The sequence below is a fragment of the Lissotriton vulgaris genome, chromosome 12 (genome assembly GCF_964263255.1).
Source record: "Lissotriton vulgaris chromosome 12, aLisVul1.2, whole genome shotgun sequence".
NCBI lineage: Eukaryota > Metazoa > Chordata > Amphibia > Caudata > Salamandridae > Lissotriton > Lissotriton vulgaris.
The window spans coordinates 8026228-8040931 of NC_141700.1; the positions used below are offsets into that span (position 1 = coordinate 8026228).

A 14704-nucleotide genomic window follows, 5' to 3' on the forward strand; every position below is an offset into this window, starting at 1 on the left:
AACAGCAGAGGTTCTGGCCCAGTGTCCATCTTGGGGACTAAACTGGACAACTTCTTAGTCTACCCTCGGCTGTGGATTACAAGGCTGGCGCAAGGACTTCCTCTGCAACAGGCACCTTGTCCCTCAAAGGCAATGAAGTGTGTTTCCAGAAGAACCAACCTGACCCATTGAAGAACAGGGCAGAGTGCAAATGAACCCATCATGACACCACCAGGGAGGACTATAAAGATGGCGTCTATCCTAGGAAGCTTGGAGGACTTTCAGAAGAAACCTGGCAGGACTGCAGCAAACCGTGGGCCATCTACAGACCCTGCCCCAGAAACAAGAGTAGAACTCCTGAGTCGAGTGGCCAGAACTCTGGCGACCATGCGAAGGCCACACCATGAGGATTGCGTGAGAGGCTGCAACACGCATACAGCATGGCAGAAAGGATGGTTCGCAATCAAGGAAAGCTCGACAGCCTTAAGACAGGACATGTTCTTCATTAGATGCTGGTGGGCAAACAAATTATATTTAAACTGGTCTATGTGGGATTGAAACATCAGCCGGGAAGAGCCAGCGACTGCCTGCTCGTGCGCTCTCACGGTCATGCAAGCAGAGACCTCTGGGAATGCAGGAATCTTCTCAACCAGATTTGGAACTTCGTGCCTGGTGTCAGAGAAACCGAAATAGTAGAGTTAACAGAAAGTTCTAAAAGCATTTCTATCCAACCATGGAGTTTGGTGTTCAGTTACAGAGCTGCAACACTGCAGATGTGAACGGATCGAGAGCCCCTGTGTGCCTACAGACTCCAGAAGCCCCTTCCCTGCCCCAGTAAGGCTTCGTCAGCAGCTTTAGAGTTTTCATAATTCACATTTTATTTCTAATCTTCATCACATGATCAGTTCTTTTCTGTAGAAAATGGCAGCTCCTGGCTGCTGCAAAGAGCCTTGTCCGCCGTGCGCACGCCACGCACCATCCGGCCTGCCCCACCCTGGCATCGGTTTGGAGACAGACCTTCATGACTGCAGAACGAAGACTCCAGCTGCAAGCAGGCAGGAGGCTGTGGCAACAGAACAGCAGCACTACAGGTAAGAGGGGAGGTCCTTCTCAATCACCTGAGGAGACAAACACAGGCAGGTCAACCTGGAGGGAGAGGCAGGAGAGCTGCAGCTGAGAGGAGCAGGAAGTAGGCCGTGCATTCTGCAGGTGCAGAGGAAGGAGGCAGCACATGCTGCATGCACCAGGTGCAAAGGAGAGGAAGGAGGCAATGCATGCTGCAGGCACCAGGTGCAGAGGAGCAGGGAGGAGGCAATGCATGCTGCAGGCACCAGGTGCAGAGGAGCAGGGAGGAGGCAGTGCATGCTGCAGGCACCAGGTGCAGAGGAGCAGAGAGGAGGCAGTGCATGCTGCAGGCACCAGGTGCAGAGGAGCAGGGAGGAGGCAGTGCATGCTGCAGGCACCAGGTGCAGAGGAGCAGGGAGGAGGCAGTGCATGCTGCAGGCACCAGGTGCAGAGGAGCAGGGAGGAGGCAGTGCATGCTACAGGCACCAGCTGCAGAGGAGCAGGGAGGAGGCAGTGCATGCTGCAGGCACCAGGTGCAGAGGAGCAGGGAGGAGGCAGTGCATGCTGCAGGCACCAGCTGCAGAGGAGCAGGGAGGAGGCAGTGCATGACGCAGGAACTAGGTGCAGAGGAGACAAAATGCTGCAGGCACCAGGTGGAGAAGAAGGAGGCAGTGCTTGCTGCAGGCACCAGGTGCAGCAAAGAGACAGAATGCTGCAGGCACCAGGTGCAGAGGAGCAGGGAGGAGGCAGTGCATGCTGCAGGCACCAGGTGCAGAGGAGCAGGGAGGAGGCAGTGCATGCTGCAGGCACCAGGTGCAGAGGAGCAGGGAGGAGGCAGTGCATGCTGCAGGCACCAGCTGCAGAGGAGCAGGGAGGAGGCAGTGCATGCTGCAGGCACCAGCTGCAGAGGAGCAGGGAGGAGGCAGTGCATGCTGCAGGCACCAGGTGCAGAGGAGCAGGGAGGGGGCAGTGCATGCTGCAGGCACCAGCTGCAGAGGAGCAGGGAGGGGCAGTGCATGCTGCAGGCACCAGCTGCAGAGGAGCAGGGAGGAGGCAGTGCATGCTGCAGGAACTAGGTGCAGAGGAGACGAAATGCTGCAGGCACCAGGTGGAGAAGAAGGAGGCAGTGCTTGCTGCAGGCACCAGGTGCAGCAAAGAGACAGAATGCTGCAGGCACCAGGTGCAGAGGAGCAGGGAGGAGGCAGTGCATGCTGCAGGCACCAGGTGCAGAGGAGCAGGGAGGAGGCAGTGCATGCTGCAGGCACCAGGTGCAGAGGAGCAGGGAGGGGGCAGTGCATGCTGCAGGCACCCGGTGCAGAGGAGCAGGGAGGGGGCAGTGCATGCTGCAGGCACCAGGTGCAGAGGAGCAGGGAGGGGGCAGTGCATGCTGCAGGCACCAGCTGCAGAGGAGCAGAGAGGGGCAGTGCATGCTGCAGGCACCAGCTGCAGAGGAGCAGGGAGGAGGCAGTGCATGCTGCAGGAACTAGGTGCAGAGGAGACAAAATGCTGCAGGCACCAGGTGGAGAAGAAGGAGGCAGTGCTTGCTGCAGGCACCAGGTGCAGCAAAGAGACAGAATGCTGCAGGCACCAGGTGCAAATGAGAGGAAGGAGGCAATGCATGCTGCAGGCACCAGGTGCAGAGGAGCAGGGAGGAGGCAGTGCATGCTGCAGGCACCAGCTGCAGAGGAGCAGGGAGGAGGCAGTGCATGCTGCAGGCACCAGCTGCAGAGGAGCAGGGAGGAGGCAGTGCATGCTGCAGGCACCAGGTGCAGAGGAGCAGGGAGGAGGCAGTGCATGCTGCAGGCACCAGCTGCAGAGGAGCAGGGAGGAGGCAGTGCATGCTGCAGGCACCAGCTGCAGAGGAGCAGGGAGGAGGCAGTGCATGCTGCAGGAACTAGGTGCAGAGGAGACAAAATGCTGCAGGCACCAGGTGGAGAAGGAGGCAGTGCTTGCTGCAGGCACCAGGTGCAGCAAAGAGACAGAATGCTGCAGGCACCAGGTGCAGGGAGGAGGCAGTGCATGCTGCAGGCACCAGGTGCAGAGGAGCAGGGAGGAGGCAGTGCATGCTGCAGGCACTGGGAAGGAGGCAGTGCATGCTGCAGGCACCAAGTGCAGCTGAGAGGAGCAGGGCAAGAGAGAAGAGGCAGTAGAGCTGCAGGGCAAGGAGAAAGATGTTGCAAAGCGGAGGATGCACCTAGAGCTGCAGCCGGTGAGCTGGCGGGCTGCAGGGGAAATATTCACCTCTTTGACCCAAACCAACGCTGCAATGTGACCCCCTCCAACCTTCTGCACCCAGGGAGAGCTGCACACTCCAAGCTTTGGCAACCGAAGTTGCCACAAAGACCAACAATGCATCAGCTATGTCCCCATATCCAAACCACTGCACATCTGCAGTACACCCCTACAGTCAGCGAGACTGTTACCCAGCATGCTCTCCTCTCATGGAGAAACCTCCGATGAAAGCGGCACACCTCACATCGCTCCCCCACACTCCCTCCACAGCTGCACCTCTTTCCCCACACCAACCCAAACTTAAAATCCAGACAGACTGTCCAAAGCCCCAAAAATGCAAAAACAAAGCTCACCACCGGGTCATCCATTGGACTGTATCTCTTCACGACTTGTCCTTCACGGTCAATGAGAAACTGGGAACAAAGAAAGAGGGTGTAAGGAAGCAGGTCAGCAGCAGGGAGGGTTGAAGATACCCTGGTGGGGCACATGGAAGGGGAAGAGTGCAGTATGCTGACAGGGGAGTAGACCAAGTGATTGTTCTCAAAAGCAGATGCCCCTATAACGGCTCAGGAAGCTTGCTGAGTGGCACGGTGTCCCGTCTAACCTAAACATCCAGAAATAGAGACAGCGGGTTAGCTCAAAAAGACTTCATTCGAGTCTCACGTGGGACTGGCCTGCTGAACCTGCTTTACCAGCTTCTTTGGCCCTCAATGTGCACAAAACAAATTCCAAACAGAACTCAGTTTACAAACAGCCTTTAGAGGGGGGTTAGTTGCCTCATTAGAGCAGAACGACATGGTGACTGAATCTTACCTTGGAGAAGTTCCATTTAATGGCACTGGAGGAGAAAGAAATAAGAGTCATTGACAAGGAAACACTATTTACAAACCCACGATGAAGCACAGCAGTATACTCCCATGTCAACCCACCCAGGCACCCGCCTACTCCGTAAACGGGACACAACAAACACTCTACTGAGGGGGCATCTATTTAGATATCTCCAAGGGTAGCCAGACTGCATGATTTAGGCACAGCTCCCCTCCATCGGGCTCCTTAGTCGCCAACATGCACTTGGGAGGAACTGGTGCTAACAGGAAGAAGCCCGTGAGCCCAGCGCCCGCAGATGCTTCACAGCGGAGAAGTGCTCCTGATCGAAAGCAAGGTGGCATTACAGTCAGAAAGACTAAAGTGCCAAGACTTCACAAGCCGCCAGCCCGGTGGGGCTCGCCAGCAGCAGAGTTTGCAAGACATATGAAGGTCATTGAGGGAACAGCACGGTTGTAAGAGCCTCGGAACTCTCGACTAGCGTCATGTTTGGAGGTCATCTTTCGATGACATTTAATACGAATATGTATACAGAGGGATAACCACAACAAAGATATATTTCAACAGGATGAGCTCCTGCTATCGCATCAGAGCATCTCTGCTCACCCGTAACATGGAGTAACCGCAGTTCAGTCTCTTGCAGCAAAGGCACTGTTGGACTTGGTCATTTTCCCCCAAAATGTTTCACTTTTTGCCCCACTAATTTGAGATGTCTCCCCCATGGTAATAAACCAGTATAGGCCATGTGTGGTGTGAGAGGCCTTGTTAATATGTAATGTCATGCAATGGTGTGAGCACTTGTCAATTTCCCCCATTGTAAAATGTACCCTGGTGAAAGGCTGTGTTTTTAAAATGGATGCCCAGGCTATGTGTGTGCCACCTGACTGTATGAGGTTAGCAGTCTAGTCGTTAGGTACCCAGCCACCCCTAGCTTTTGGAGGGAAGCCCGACACCCAGGGTGCTCTACTCCTCCCCCTGAGCCAGTTTGTCACCACATTCGAGAAGGTTCTGGCACTGACTGGGAGGAGGGTATAAGTAAGGGAGATGTGCCACCATGCAGTGAGACAGAGCTGGGACAGGAATGCGAGAGGACCTGCTGCAAGGGGATGCCGCCACTTGGGCCTGTGTTGCTGGACCCTGCAACCATCCAGAACCCCCCCCCCTACTGTCCCCAGGGCTTGTAAAGCCCCACTTCAGGAGTTTAAGGCTGCAGTGTGGGAGGATGGCGAGAGCCTACCACCCTGCTTTGATAATGCCCCCACTACCTGCTGATCTGGCCCAGTAGTGCTACAGCTCTGTCCCTAAGGCCCCTGAAGAAGGAGGGCGCCCCTAGGTCCCTGGAGCTGTTGGGACCCAGCATCCCGCCAGCGCTGCGCGAGGAAGCGCCAAGAAAGAGAAGGAGTGCATTGGACTGGACCCCCACCACCCAGGAGGTAAGAGGTACCCTGGGGCCTGCCGTTGGGACCGTCCGCCCCCACCCCCCTTGCGCTGTGCTGTTAAGTACTACCTACTCCTCAGCGCTATACTAAGGGGACTGTTGCCTGCCAAAGTGCTGGACTGCTTGCCCTGAAAGGAATGGCTGCCTGAGATGTGCCTGGAAGACCAGTCTGCCCACTTGCAGTGCTGAGCCTCGAAGTGCTGTGAGGCCCTGAGCGCTATAAATTGACAAGCACCCCCCCCCCCTGCCACCGAAAGCGCTGTGCCTGTGTGACCTGAGGGAACTGTATTTACTTCAAAGCGCCGCGGGAGCCTACCCCGCGTTTTGGCACGCTTTTGGCCCCTTGAACCGTGCAGGAGCCTACCCTGCAATATAAATAATTAACAGAAGGGTGACTACCCTTTGTGGCTGCCGTCATCACCGCCGCCGCCAGGCGAGATAGCGAGGAGCCTCCCTGCTGCTGCCATCACCCTTGCGGCGGCCCCCGGTACCAGGAGAGGGCTGCCGGAGTGAGGAGAGGGCCGTGCTAGGCCCTGAAGCCGACCGGGCCCGCATCACGTGGCTGGGGCGCCGGCGATGTCACCAGCCGCGCCCCCAGCGCACGGATTGGTCCACGCGACCCGCTCGGATTGGCTGCCGGGCCAGGCAGCCAGAGAAAGAGAAGCCGACCCTAAGCCTCGGGTCCCCATGGGGGGGGAGGCAGGGGGGGGACCGGGTGAAGCAGAGGGGTGAGAGGCGCCGTTGCGGGGCCCCCGTAGTCTGGAGGGAGCCCCGTGGGATGCGACCGGAGCGTGAGCCCACCCCGCCGGTCTGTGCCAGAGCGAACCGACGGAAGCCCCGGGTCCCCGTGAGAAAGAGGAGGGGCCCGGGTGAAGAGGAAGGACGTCGCTGTGCGCCCTGCGCAGCCCCGGTTCTTACTGTGTGCCACCTGTAGGGCTCCGTGGGGAGAGGGAGCCCTGCCGTCGTGAGGAGGAAGGCCGCTGGAACCCGGGAACCGGAGCCTCCCTCCTCCCCCGCAGGACTACCGGTGAGTGGGCATCAATCAGACTGGGGGGGGGGGGGGGGGGGGGGTCGGGGGGGTGGAGAAGGTAACGGGGCACAGGGTCGGTGCTCGCCGCCCCCCCCCCCCTCTTCTTTTGGAAACCGGGACTGGGCCCTGCTGGCCCTGGATGTACACAGGAGACACCTAGACTGGGCAACACCCCACAGGGAGAATTGGAGGCCTGTTTTCCATAAGTAGAGATAGCCTGTGGTAAGAGGGGCGCCCCTCTTCGCCTGACCCCACACAGGAGCTAAGAGTCCCTGCTGTTTGGATTGCCCTGAGGTCCCAAGTTATTGCAGAAGCCTGGTGAAGGACATGGTTAATGGATCCTAGAAGAATAGTGGCCTAGGGTTGGCGTTGATGCTTAATGTTGTATTTTACCCTTAAAGCTTACTACGAGGCGAGGCCAAGGATGAAGGCCTGAGTTGGCCCTGCGAGATCGCCCTTGGGCTTCATTAGTATTTCTTGCTTTCCCTCACGTAGTCTACTAAGAGTTCGTGCTTATGACCACACATTCTTTTTATTCCAGCCATGGACTTAACCATTTTTCCCTTGTAAATAATCCCCTTGATATACTCTGCTCTGGCGCCAGTTGGTGCCCTGTTGTGATTACCACTATTATTGTGCTTTACCTTCGCAGGTTGGAGAGAATACAGAACTTATTCTTTTTCCAACTCAAACTGGTGTCGTGTCTCTTTTGTGGTATGCCTGGTGCGTCGTATGTGGGTACTGCGTGGATGCTTCACATGTCCTCTGAAGTTTGGCCTGCCCACTCTGTTTCATGCTACCCCCTGTAGAAGTGGCAACCCCATTTCTAACAGGCACGCGGGGATGGATGTGAGCTGGTGAAAACACAACCCTTGCGCCTTGCAGCAGGTAGAACCGCGACCCCCGCGCCTCGCAGCGGGTGGAACCGCGACCCTCACAGGAGTTAAAAAGTGATGTAGCACTGCCCAATTCAACCTTGGATGTAGGAAAGCAAGGTCCACAGGTTTGCACTACCCTCAACATCACTGGTACCACAGAACTGCACAGCCTTTAGGGCAATGCTCTCCAAAAATTGTATTTACCCCACCCCCTCCCCAAAGCCGCTCTAACCCCATGGAACAAGAAAACTCATCCAATCTCACAGAATGACAAACTTTTTTAAAAGAAAATATCCATAAAATCTGCAGATCTGGGCATAATTAACAATTCAAACATTGCAGTTCGATTCACTGATCCCATTTAAAAAACAAGCACATATAGGATGGCCATCAGAATAGCAGCGTCAGCCTGGTCTCACTGGAAGAGTTATGGTAGTCACAGCGTGTGGGTAATATGACAACACAAGGGACGAGGGATGTTACTGATGGCCTATCGCAGAGCGGCCGAGTGCCCCTGTTCTTTCATAAGAAACACAGCAATCTGGGGCAGAGTGAAACCGCCTCTTGGTTGGAGACATAAAGACCCCCCGATTTAAGGAATGCATAGAACAGGTCTTGCTAAACACTAGCAGACAGACGGACTGCGCATACTCACTCGCCAAAGGATCCCCCGCCTTTGGGCTGCTTCTTCATCCACTTCCAGAGAGGGTGGGCCCCGTCTCCATTCACATCGATTTTGCTGAACATGTCAAAGTGCGCATTATACCCGGCAGCGAAGGCTTTGATCTGCGCCTCGTCCCCGGGTTCCTGAGGGAGAAAAGCAGTCAGTCAATGTGCTTAGAAGCCACTAAGTGGCAGGTCAACTATTACTTCCCTCTGGCGCCCTCATCGTTGTGTAGTGCCTACTTAAGTTAATCAAAGTCTCAAGCTTGAGCTGAATCGTCATAAGCTCCTCAAAGCGCCCCCCCCTGGCCTAATATCAACCATTACAGACCTGTTTCCCAAACTGGTTGCAAGGAAAGCCCAGGATTCGTAAACCTTTCTCAGCATAGGTGGCGTGAAGTTGAGCAAGCTGAGTGTAGTTTACGGGGGTCTTTCCTCATTTGGAGGCTACGTTAACGATGATGCAAACAAACCCCCTAGAAGGAAGCGGAAAGGAAACAGTCAGAGAAAGCCTTCATTTGTTCATCGCATGTCTTCAACTTAAAGGACCTTCCAAGTACTCTGTGAAACATAAGGTGGCAGACGAGACAAGCGAGCTCAGAACCAACAGCCCTTACAAGCACCACCCTTGCCAGGAACCCTTCACCCTAGAGGGGCAGCGGCTCTGCAGATACCCAGAGCATCTCTGACCCTTACTGCACCTGTGACATGACAACATGTTATGTTCACTTCAGAGATGAAAATTACTATTTGAGCCCTCCAAATGTGTATGACAGATGGGCACTTAACTTTCTGAAGTCAGATTCAGAGCAGCAACACTATGGAGCCCCCTTTCGCGTTCAAGTATGTTTTATGTGGAGAAGCTGAGCCTCACATGTCAAGTTTCTGAAGTCAGATAAAAACCACCAGCCAGCACGCATAGCTATCCTTGCCGACTTCGTATTCCAAGAGACAAACACCAAATTTGGACACAACAAACACCAAGCCATGAACGCCTCGTCTTTCAGAGGCTCCCACAACATCACATCTCAGTTCCTACTAAACCTCCCCCAGTCTGGGCTCAGCCACCTCAGAGGCCAAGACTCACCCTCCCATGATCACCCCCCCCACCCCACACACACACACGTAAAATATATAACATTCAACAACGCGACATACCCAAATCCGCAATCATTTCCCATCATTGTTTATTTACTCAGAGCCTCGTGCACACAAAAAATACACAAATGAAAAACAAATATGAAATTCCATCCATATTTCTAACTCAACAGACTTTTGGGCTTTTCCCCCCACGTTCTCTGTAGTGCGGATGGAAGGCTGTCCCAGGCACAGGTTTCCAGGAACACTACTGGGGTGTAGTGACGTCTGCAGCGGGCACCGACCCCCGCCGTGCAGAGCTGGCCATAGTGGCCTCTGTGGGCAAAACATGTGTCTCTCTGGTTCACGCCACATGCTTCATGTACAATCTATGTGAAAAACAAGGTGTTTGCTAGGCTTGCTCTGGTCAGCTCATTGGGTTATGGGGAGCGTTTGCATTAAATGGAGCTATGGGGGAGACCCTTTCCTTGGGGGCAGAGCCCACGCTCTGTGGCGGCCAGGGTCACTCATGCTAAGAACGCACTGCACTCTGGGACACTTTATGCTTCCAGCCAGAGGGCGTCTATCAAATGTAATATGTAAAGTACTTCTGCGGTCCTCCCCACAGAGACTGAAAGCACGCCGAGCCCCCACGCCCCCTCGAGACTGGAGGAACCCAGCCGGGCGCGCCTTACAAGAACACCTGAAAGACATTGAGCTCAAATGACTTCAATCTTTTAAAAAAAAACTTTTATCCATATGCGTATTCCCACTTGTCGCGCTTTGAAACTGGCCCCAACAAGTTTGCTTGTACTTTTAGGGGGAAAAAAATAAAAATAAAACCGCTGTGAAGGGTGTAGTTTGGCAGCAGGATGAGGCTTCGTGGAACCGCCGCCTGCGGGAGTAAAACTCCCAAGAATTCCTTGAAAAAGTGTCATATGTTCCGAGCCACCTTAGACTGGCACAGTGCCCGGTGCCATGGGCCCGCCCTCACCCCCAGAGCCGCGGGCCCGTCACTGCTCCATCATCTGTGCAAGGGTGGAGCGGGCACCTGCCACCCCACTCGAGTTATAACAGACTCCTGCTGCACCCACAAGCATGAATCCCGCCCCAGAGCCCACTCTATGCCACCCCACGTGCACCAGTGCCTCACTGCCAGCGGTGAGGGCTCCAGCAGAAGCAAGGCCTCTGGGGGGCCTGGGACCCGCAGAGCAGCAGGGGTCCCCCCACTCCAGGTAGACGCGAGATGCATCCCCCACCTCAAGGCCCCACTCACCGGTATCTCTCTAGCGACACCTCGTTCCCATCGATGTCTTTGGCTGAAAACTCGTAGATGGACTTGGCCGCCTTCCAGTTATCCACCTGGGCACACTGGGGGAGAGAAGGGGGAGAAAGGGGGTGACTGCCAGAGGAAATACACCCAACACACGCCCAGACCCCGAGAGATGCCTCAGATCACACAGCAGGGAACCCCTCCTGTCAGGCGAGTGCCCAGAGCGCGCTTCACTCGTACACCGAGGCCTCGCAGAGGGGCCTGTGGAATGGGAAGACAACCACTGCTGCCCCCAAAAACTGCCAGCCCCAGGGTATTGGAACTCTCTGCCACCCACAGGGCAGTGGATGGGCCCATTTACATCTCAGAGCGAACCCCTAGAAGTGGGGGCCCTTCAGCCCCGCTGGAGCACCCCAGGGGCCCTACAGTGGCACAGTCTCTTCAGTGCCAGGCCAGGGCCCTCGGCAAAGATGAGACGAACACTAGGCCCTGCGGCCGCAGGCGAGGGCTCAAGGCCTGCTGCACAAACTGCCCCCCTCCACCAAGAGGTGGCCTAATGCCTGCAGAACCCCGGGGTAATGGGTCGGTCTGCTGTGGGGGCAGAGTCCAGTCTTGGCGGCCCCGGGTGCAGCTGCGGCTCTCAGGGGGTGGGGTGGGGGCTCAAGGTCCGCCTCCTCTGCAGGGCTCTCCCTGGGGGGGCTCCGAGGCTCCCCGGCGTCAGGTGCTTAGTGATGGTTTCCAGGCGCGGTGCGCTCATGACTCCGCATAATCACTTTACAGGTAATCTCGGTTTAGGATTACCGCCGTCCGGGCGGGGCGGGGGCAAAAATAAACACTGCAGAGAGGAACTGGAACTGGAGCTGGGAAGGGGGGGGGGGAGCGGGGTAACAACTAGAGGGGAACTAGAGCCAAAGAAACGAGACGAAAACTTTAAAGTACAGACACCAGCGGCAAACGCAGGAATTATTATAAGCGATGTGCTCAGCACACCCAGCGCGTCTCACCGGCCCCGCTTCTAGGCGCCCTGCGTTAGAGCCCACTGCACCGTTAGGGCCTGCCCCACAGATCACCCACCCCTGCTGCGGGTGGATGGTGCGAGCTGCAGGTGCCGATCAAATGTCTTCCATCACCCCCCAGACTCGGTCCATTGCTAACCGCCCCTCCCCTCCTAGAGCTCGGACAGCCCAGGGCTGGGCGCAGCGACCCCCACCCCACACCCTTCCTGCCATGCTCACCACACCCCAGGCAAGATTGGGGGGGGGGGGGGGGGGGGGGGGAGTTGAAGCCTTTCAGACAGGCACATGGGGGGGATTGCAAGCCTTTAGGACAGGCACATGGGGGGGATTGCAAGCCTTTAGGACAGGCACATGGGGGGGGGGGGGTGCAAGCCTTTCAGACAGGCACATGGGGGGGGGGGTGCAAGCCTTTCAGACAGGCACATGGGGGGGGATTGCAAGCCTTTAGGACAGGCACATGGGGGGGGATTGCAAGCCTTTAGGACAGGCACATGGGGGGGGATTGCAAGCCTTTAGGACAGGCACATGGGGGGGGATTGCAAGCCTTTAGGACAGGCACATGGGAGGGGGATTGCAAGCCTTTAGGACAGGCACATGGGAGGGGGATTGCAAGCCTTTAGGACAGGCACATGGGGGGGGGGGGGGATTGCAAGCCTTTAGGACAGGCACATGGGAGGGGGATTGCAAGCCTTTAGGACAGGCACATGGGGGGGGGGGATTGCAAGCCTTTAGGACAGGCACATGGGGGGGGGGGGATTGCAAGCCTTTAGGACAGGCACATGGGGGGGGGATTGCAAGCCTTTAGGACAGGCACATGGGGGGGGGGATTGCAAGCCTTTCGGACAGGCACATGGGGGGGGGGATTGCAAGCCTTTCGGACAGGCACATGGGGGGGGGGGGATTGCAAGCCTTTCGGACAGGCACATGGGGGGGGGGGGATTGCAAGCCTTTCGGACAGGCACATGGGGGGATTGCAAGCCTTTAGGACAGGCGCATGGGGGGATTGCAAGCCTTTAGGACAGGCGCATGGGGGGATTGCAAGCCTTTAGGACAGGCACATGTGGGATTGCAAGCCTTTAGGACAGGCACATGGGGGGGGGGGTTGCAAGCCTTTAGGACAGGCACATGGGGGGGATTGCAAGCCTTTAGGACAGGCACATGGGGGGGATTGCAAGCCTTTAGGACAGGCACATGGGGGGGATTGCAAGCCTTTAGGACAGGCACATGGGGGGATTGCAAGCCTTTAGGACAGGCACGTGGGAGGGGGGGATCGCAAGCCTTTAGGACAGGCACGTGGGGGGGGGGTTGCAAGCCTTTAAGACAGGCACATGGGGGGGGGGTTGCAAGCCTTTAAGACAGGCACATGGGGGGGGTTGCAAGCCTTTAAGACATGCCCATGGGGGGGGGATTGCAAGCCTTTAAGACAGGCACATGGGGGGGGGGGGATTGCAAGCCTTTAGGACAGGCACATGGAGGGGGGGGGGGGGTCGCAAGCCTTTAAGACAGGCACATGGGGGGGGATCGCAAGCCTTCAGGATAGGCACATGGGGGGGTTGCAAGCCTTTAGGACAGGCACATGGGGGGGTCGCAAACCTTTAGGATAGGCACATGGGGGGGGATGGCAAGCCTTTGGGACAGGCACATGGGGGGATTGCAAGCCTTTAGGACAGGCACATGGGGGGGAATGCAAGCCTTTAGGACAGGCACATGGGGGGGGAATGCAAGCCTTTAGGACAGGCACATGGGGGGGATTGCAAGCCTTTCGGACAGGCAAATGGGGGGGGGATTGCAAGCCTTTAGGACAGGCAAATGGGGGGGGGGATTGCAAGCCTTTAGGACAGGCACATGGGGGGGAATGCAAGCCTTTAGGACAGGCACATGGGGGGGAATGCAAGCCTTTAGGACAGGCACATGGGGGGGATTGCAAGCCTTTCGGACAGGCAAATGGGGGGGGGATTGCAAGCCTTTAGGACAGGCAAATGGGGGGGGGGGATTGCAAGCCTTTAGGACAGGCACATGGGGGTGGATTGCAAGCCTTTCAGACAGGCACATGGGGGGGATTGCAAGCCTTTCAGACAGGCACATGGGGGGGGGGGATTGCAAGCCTTTCGGACAGGCACATGGGGGGGGGGGGATTGCAAGCCTTTAGGACAGGCACATGGGGGGGGGATTGCAAGCCTTTAGGACAGGCACATGGGGGGGGGGATTGCAAGCCTTTAGGACAGGCACATGGGGGGGATTGCAAGCCTTTAGGACAGGCACATGGAGGGGGATTGCAAGCCTTTAGAACAGGCACATGGGGGGATTGCAAGCCTTTAGGACAGGCACATGGGAGGGGATTGCAAGCCTTTAGGACAGGCACATGGGGGGATTGCAAGCCTTTAGGACAGGCACATGGGAGGTGGAGCCAAACCTTTAGGACAGGCACATGGGGGAGATTGCAAGCCTTTAGGACAGGCACATGGGGGAGATTGCAAGCCTTTAGGACAGGCACATGGGGGGGGGGGGATTGCAAGCCTTTAGGACAGGCACATGGGGGGGGGGGTGCCAAACCTTTAGGACAGGCACATGGGAGAGTCTAAATCTTACAACCAGGCACGAGGGGGCTGCCTGTATACATCATACCAGGCACCTAGGGGGTATACACCTTCTAGTAATACACAAGGGAGGCCTTGTCGAAGTTTGTCCCCGCTCTGTCCCACTGTCCGCTCTATGACCCGCACCCTGTACCCCGCTCTGTCCCCGCCCTCTCTATGACCCTCGCCCCGCTCCGCCCCCCGCGCAGGCCACTCTATGACCCGCGCTGGCCTCGCGCCCCGGCCTCACCATGCTCGCGGCGGCTCGGCTCCCGGCGGTGCTCGCGCTCAGCAGTAGAACGCCGCTCTTCACTGCGCGAGCCACACAAGACAACATGGAGCAGCACAGCACCGCCCCCAGCGACAGGCAGGAACCAATCCCAGCGAGGAGGCGGGGCCACGGTGACTGGCAGGAAGAGATACCAAACCTGATCAGAAGAGCGGTCGAACCCAGGGGCGGGGTTTAAACCGGAGGGTGGGCGGAGCCGCCGCGAGGATGCGGAAGCAAAGTGCCTGGGGCTGGCTGACCACAAACACAGAAGAAGGACTAGTCTACCACGGCAGGGCCAAGGAAGCAGGGCACACTCCTGGTGGGCGGGGCTCAGGGCCAATGAAGCAGGGCACACTCCTGGTGGGCGGGGCTCAGGGCCAA

The 14704-nt window shown here is 57.1% G+C and overlaps 1 protein-coding gene across 1 annotated transcript; it reads right to left on the minus strand.

The window, feature by feature from the left end:
• Nucleotides 1-832: 832 nt before the first annotated feature.
• GPX4 (glutathione peroxidase 4) lies at nt 833-14486 on the minus strand. Its single transcript, XM_086946704.1, has 7 exons — nt 14303-14486; nt 10464-10558; nt 8442-8586; nt 8103-8254; nt 4090-4114; nt 3630-3689; nt 833-1097 (listed from the first exon to the last, which is right to left on the minus strand). Exons 1-7 carry the CDS (start codon nt 14387-14389, stop codon nt 1065-1067), a joined length of 597 nt encoding a protein of 198 aa, XP_086802830.1. The 5' UTR covers nt 14390-14486; the 3' UTR covers nt 833-1064.
• Nucleotides 14487-14704: the final 218 nt, after the last annotated feature.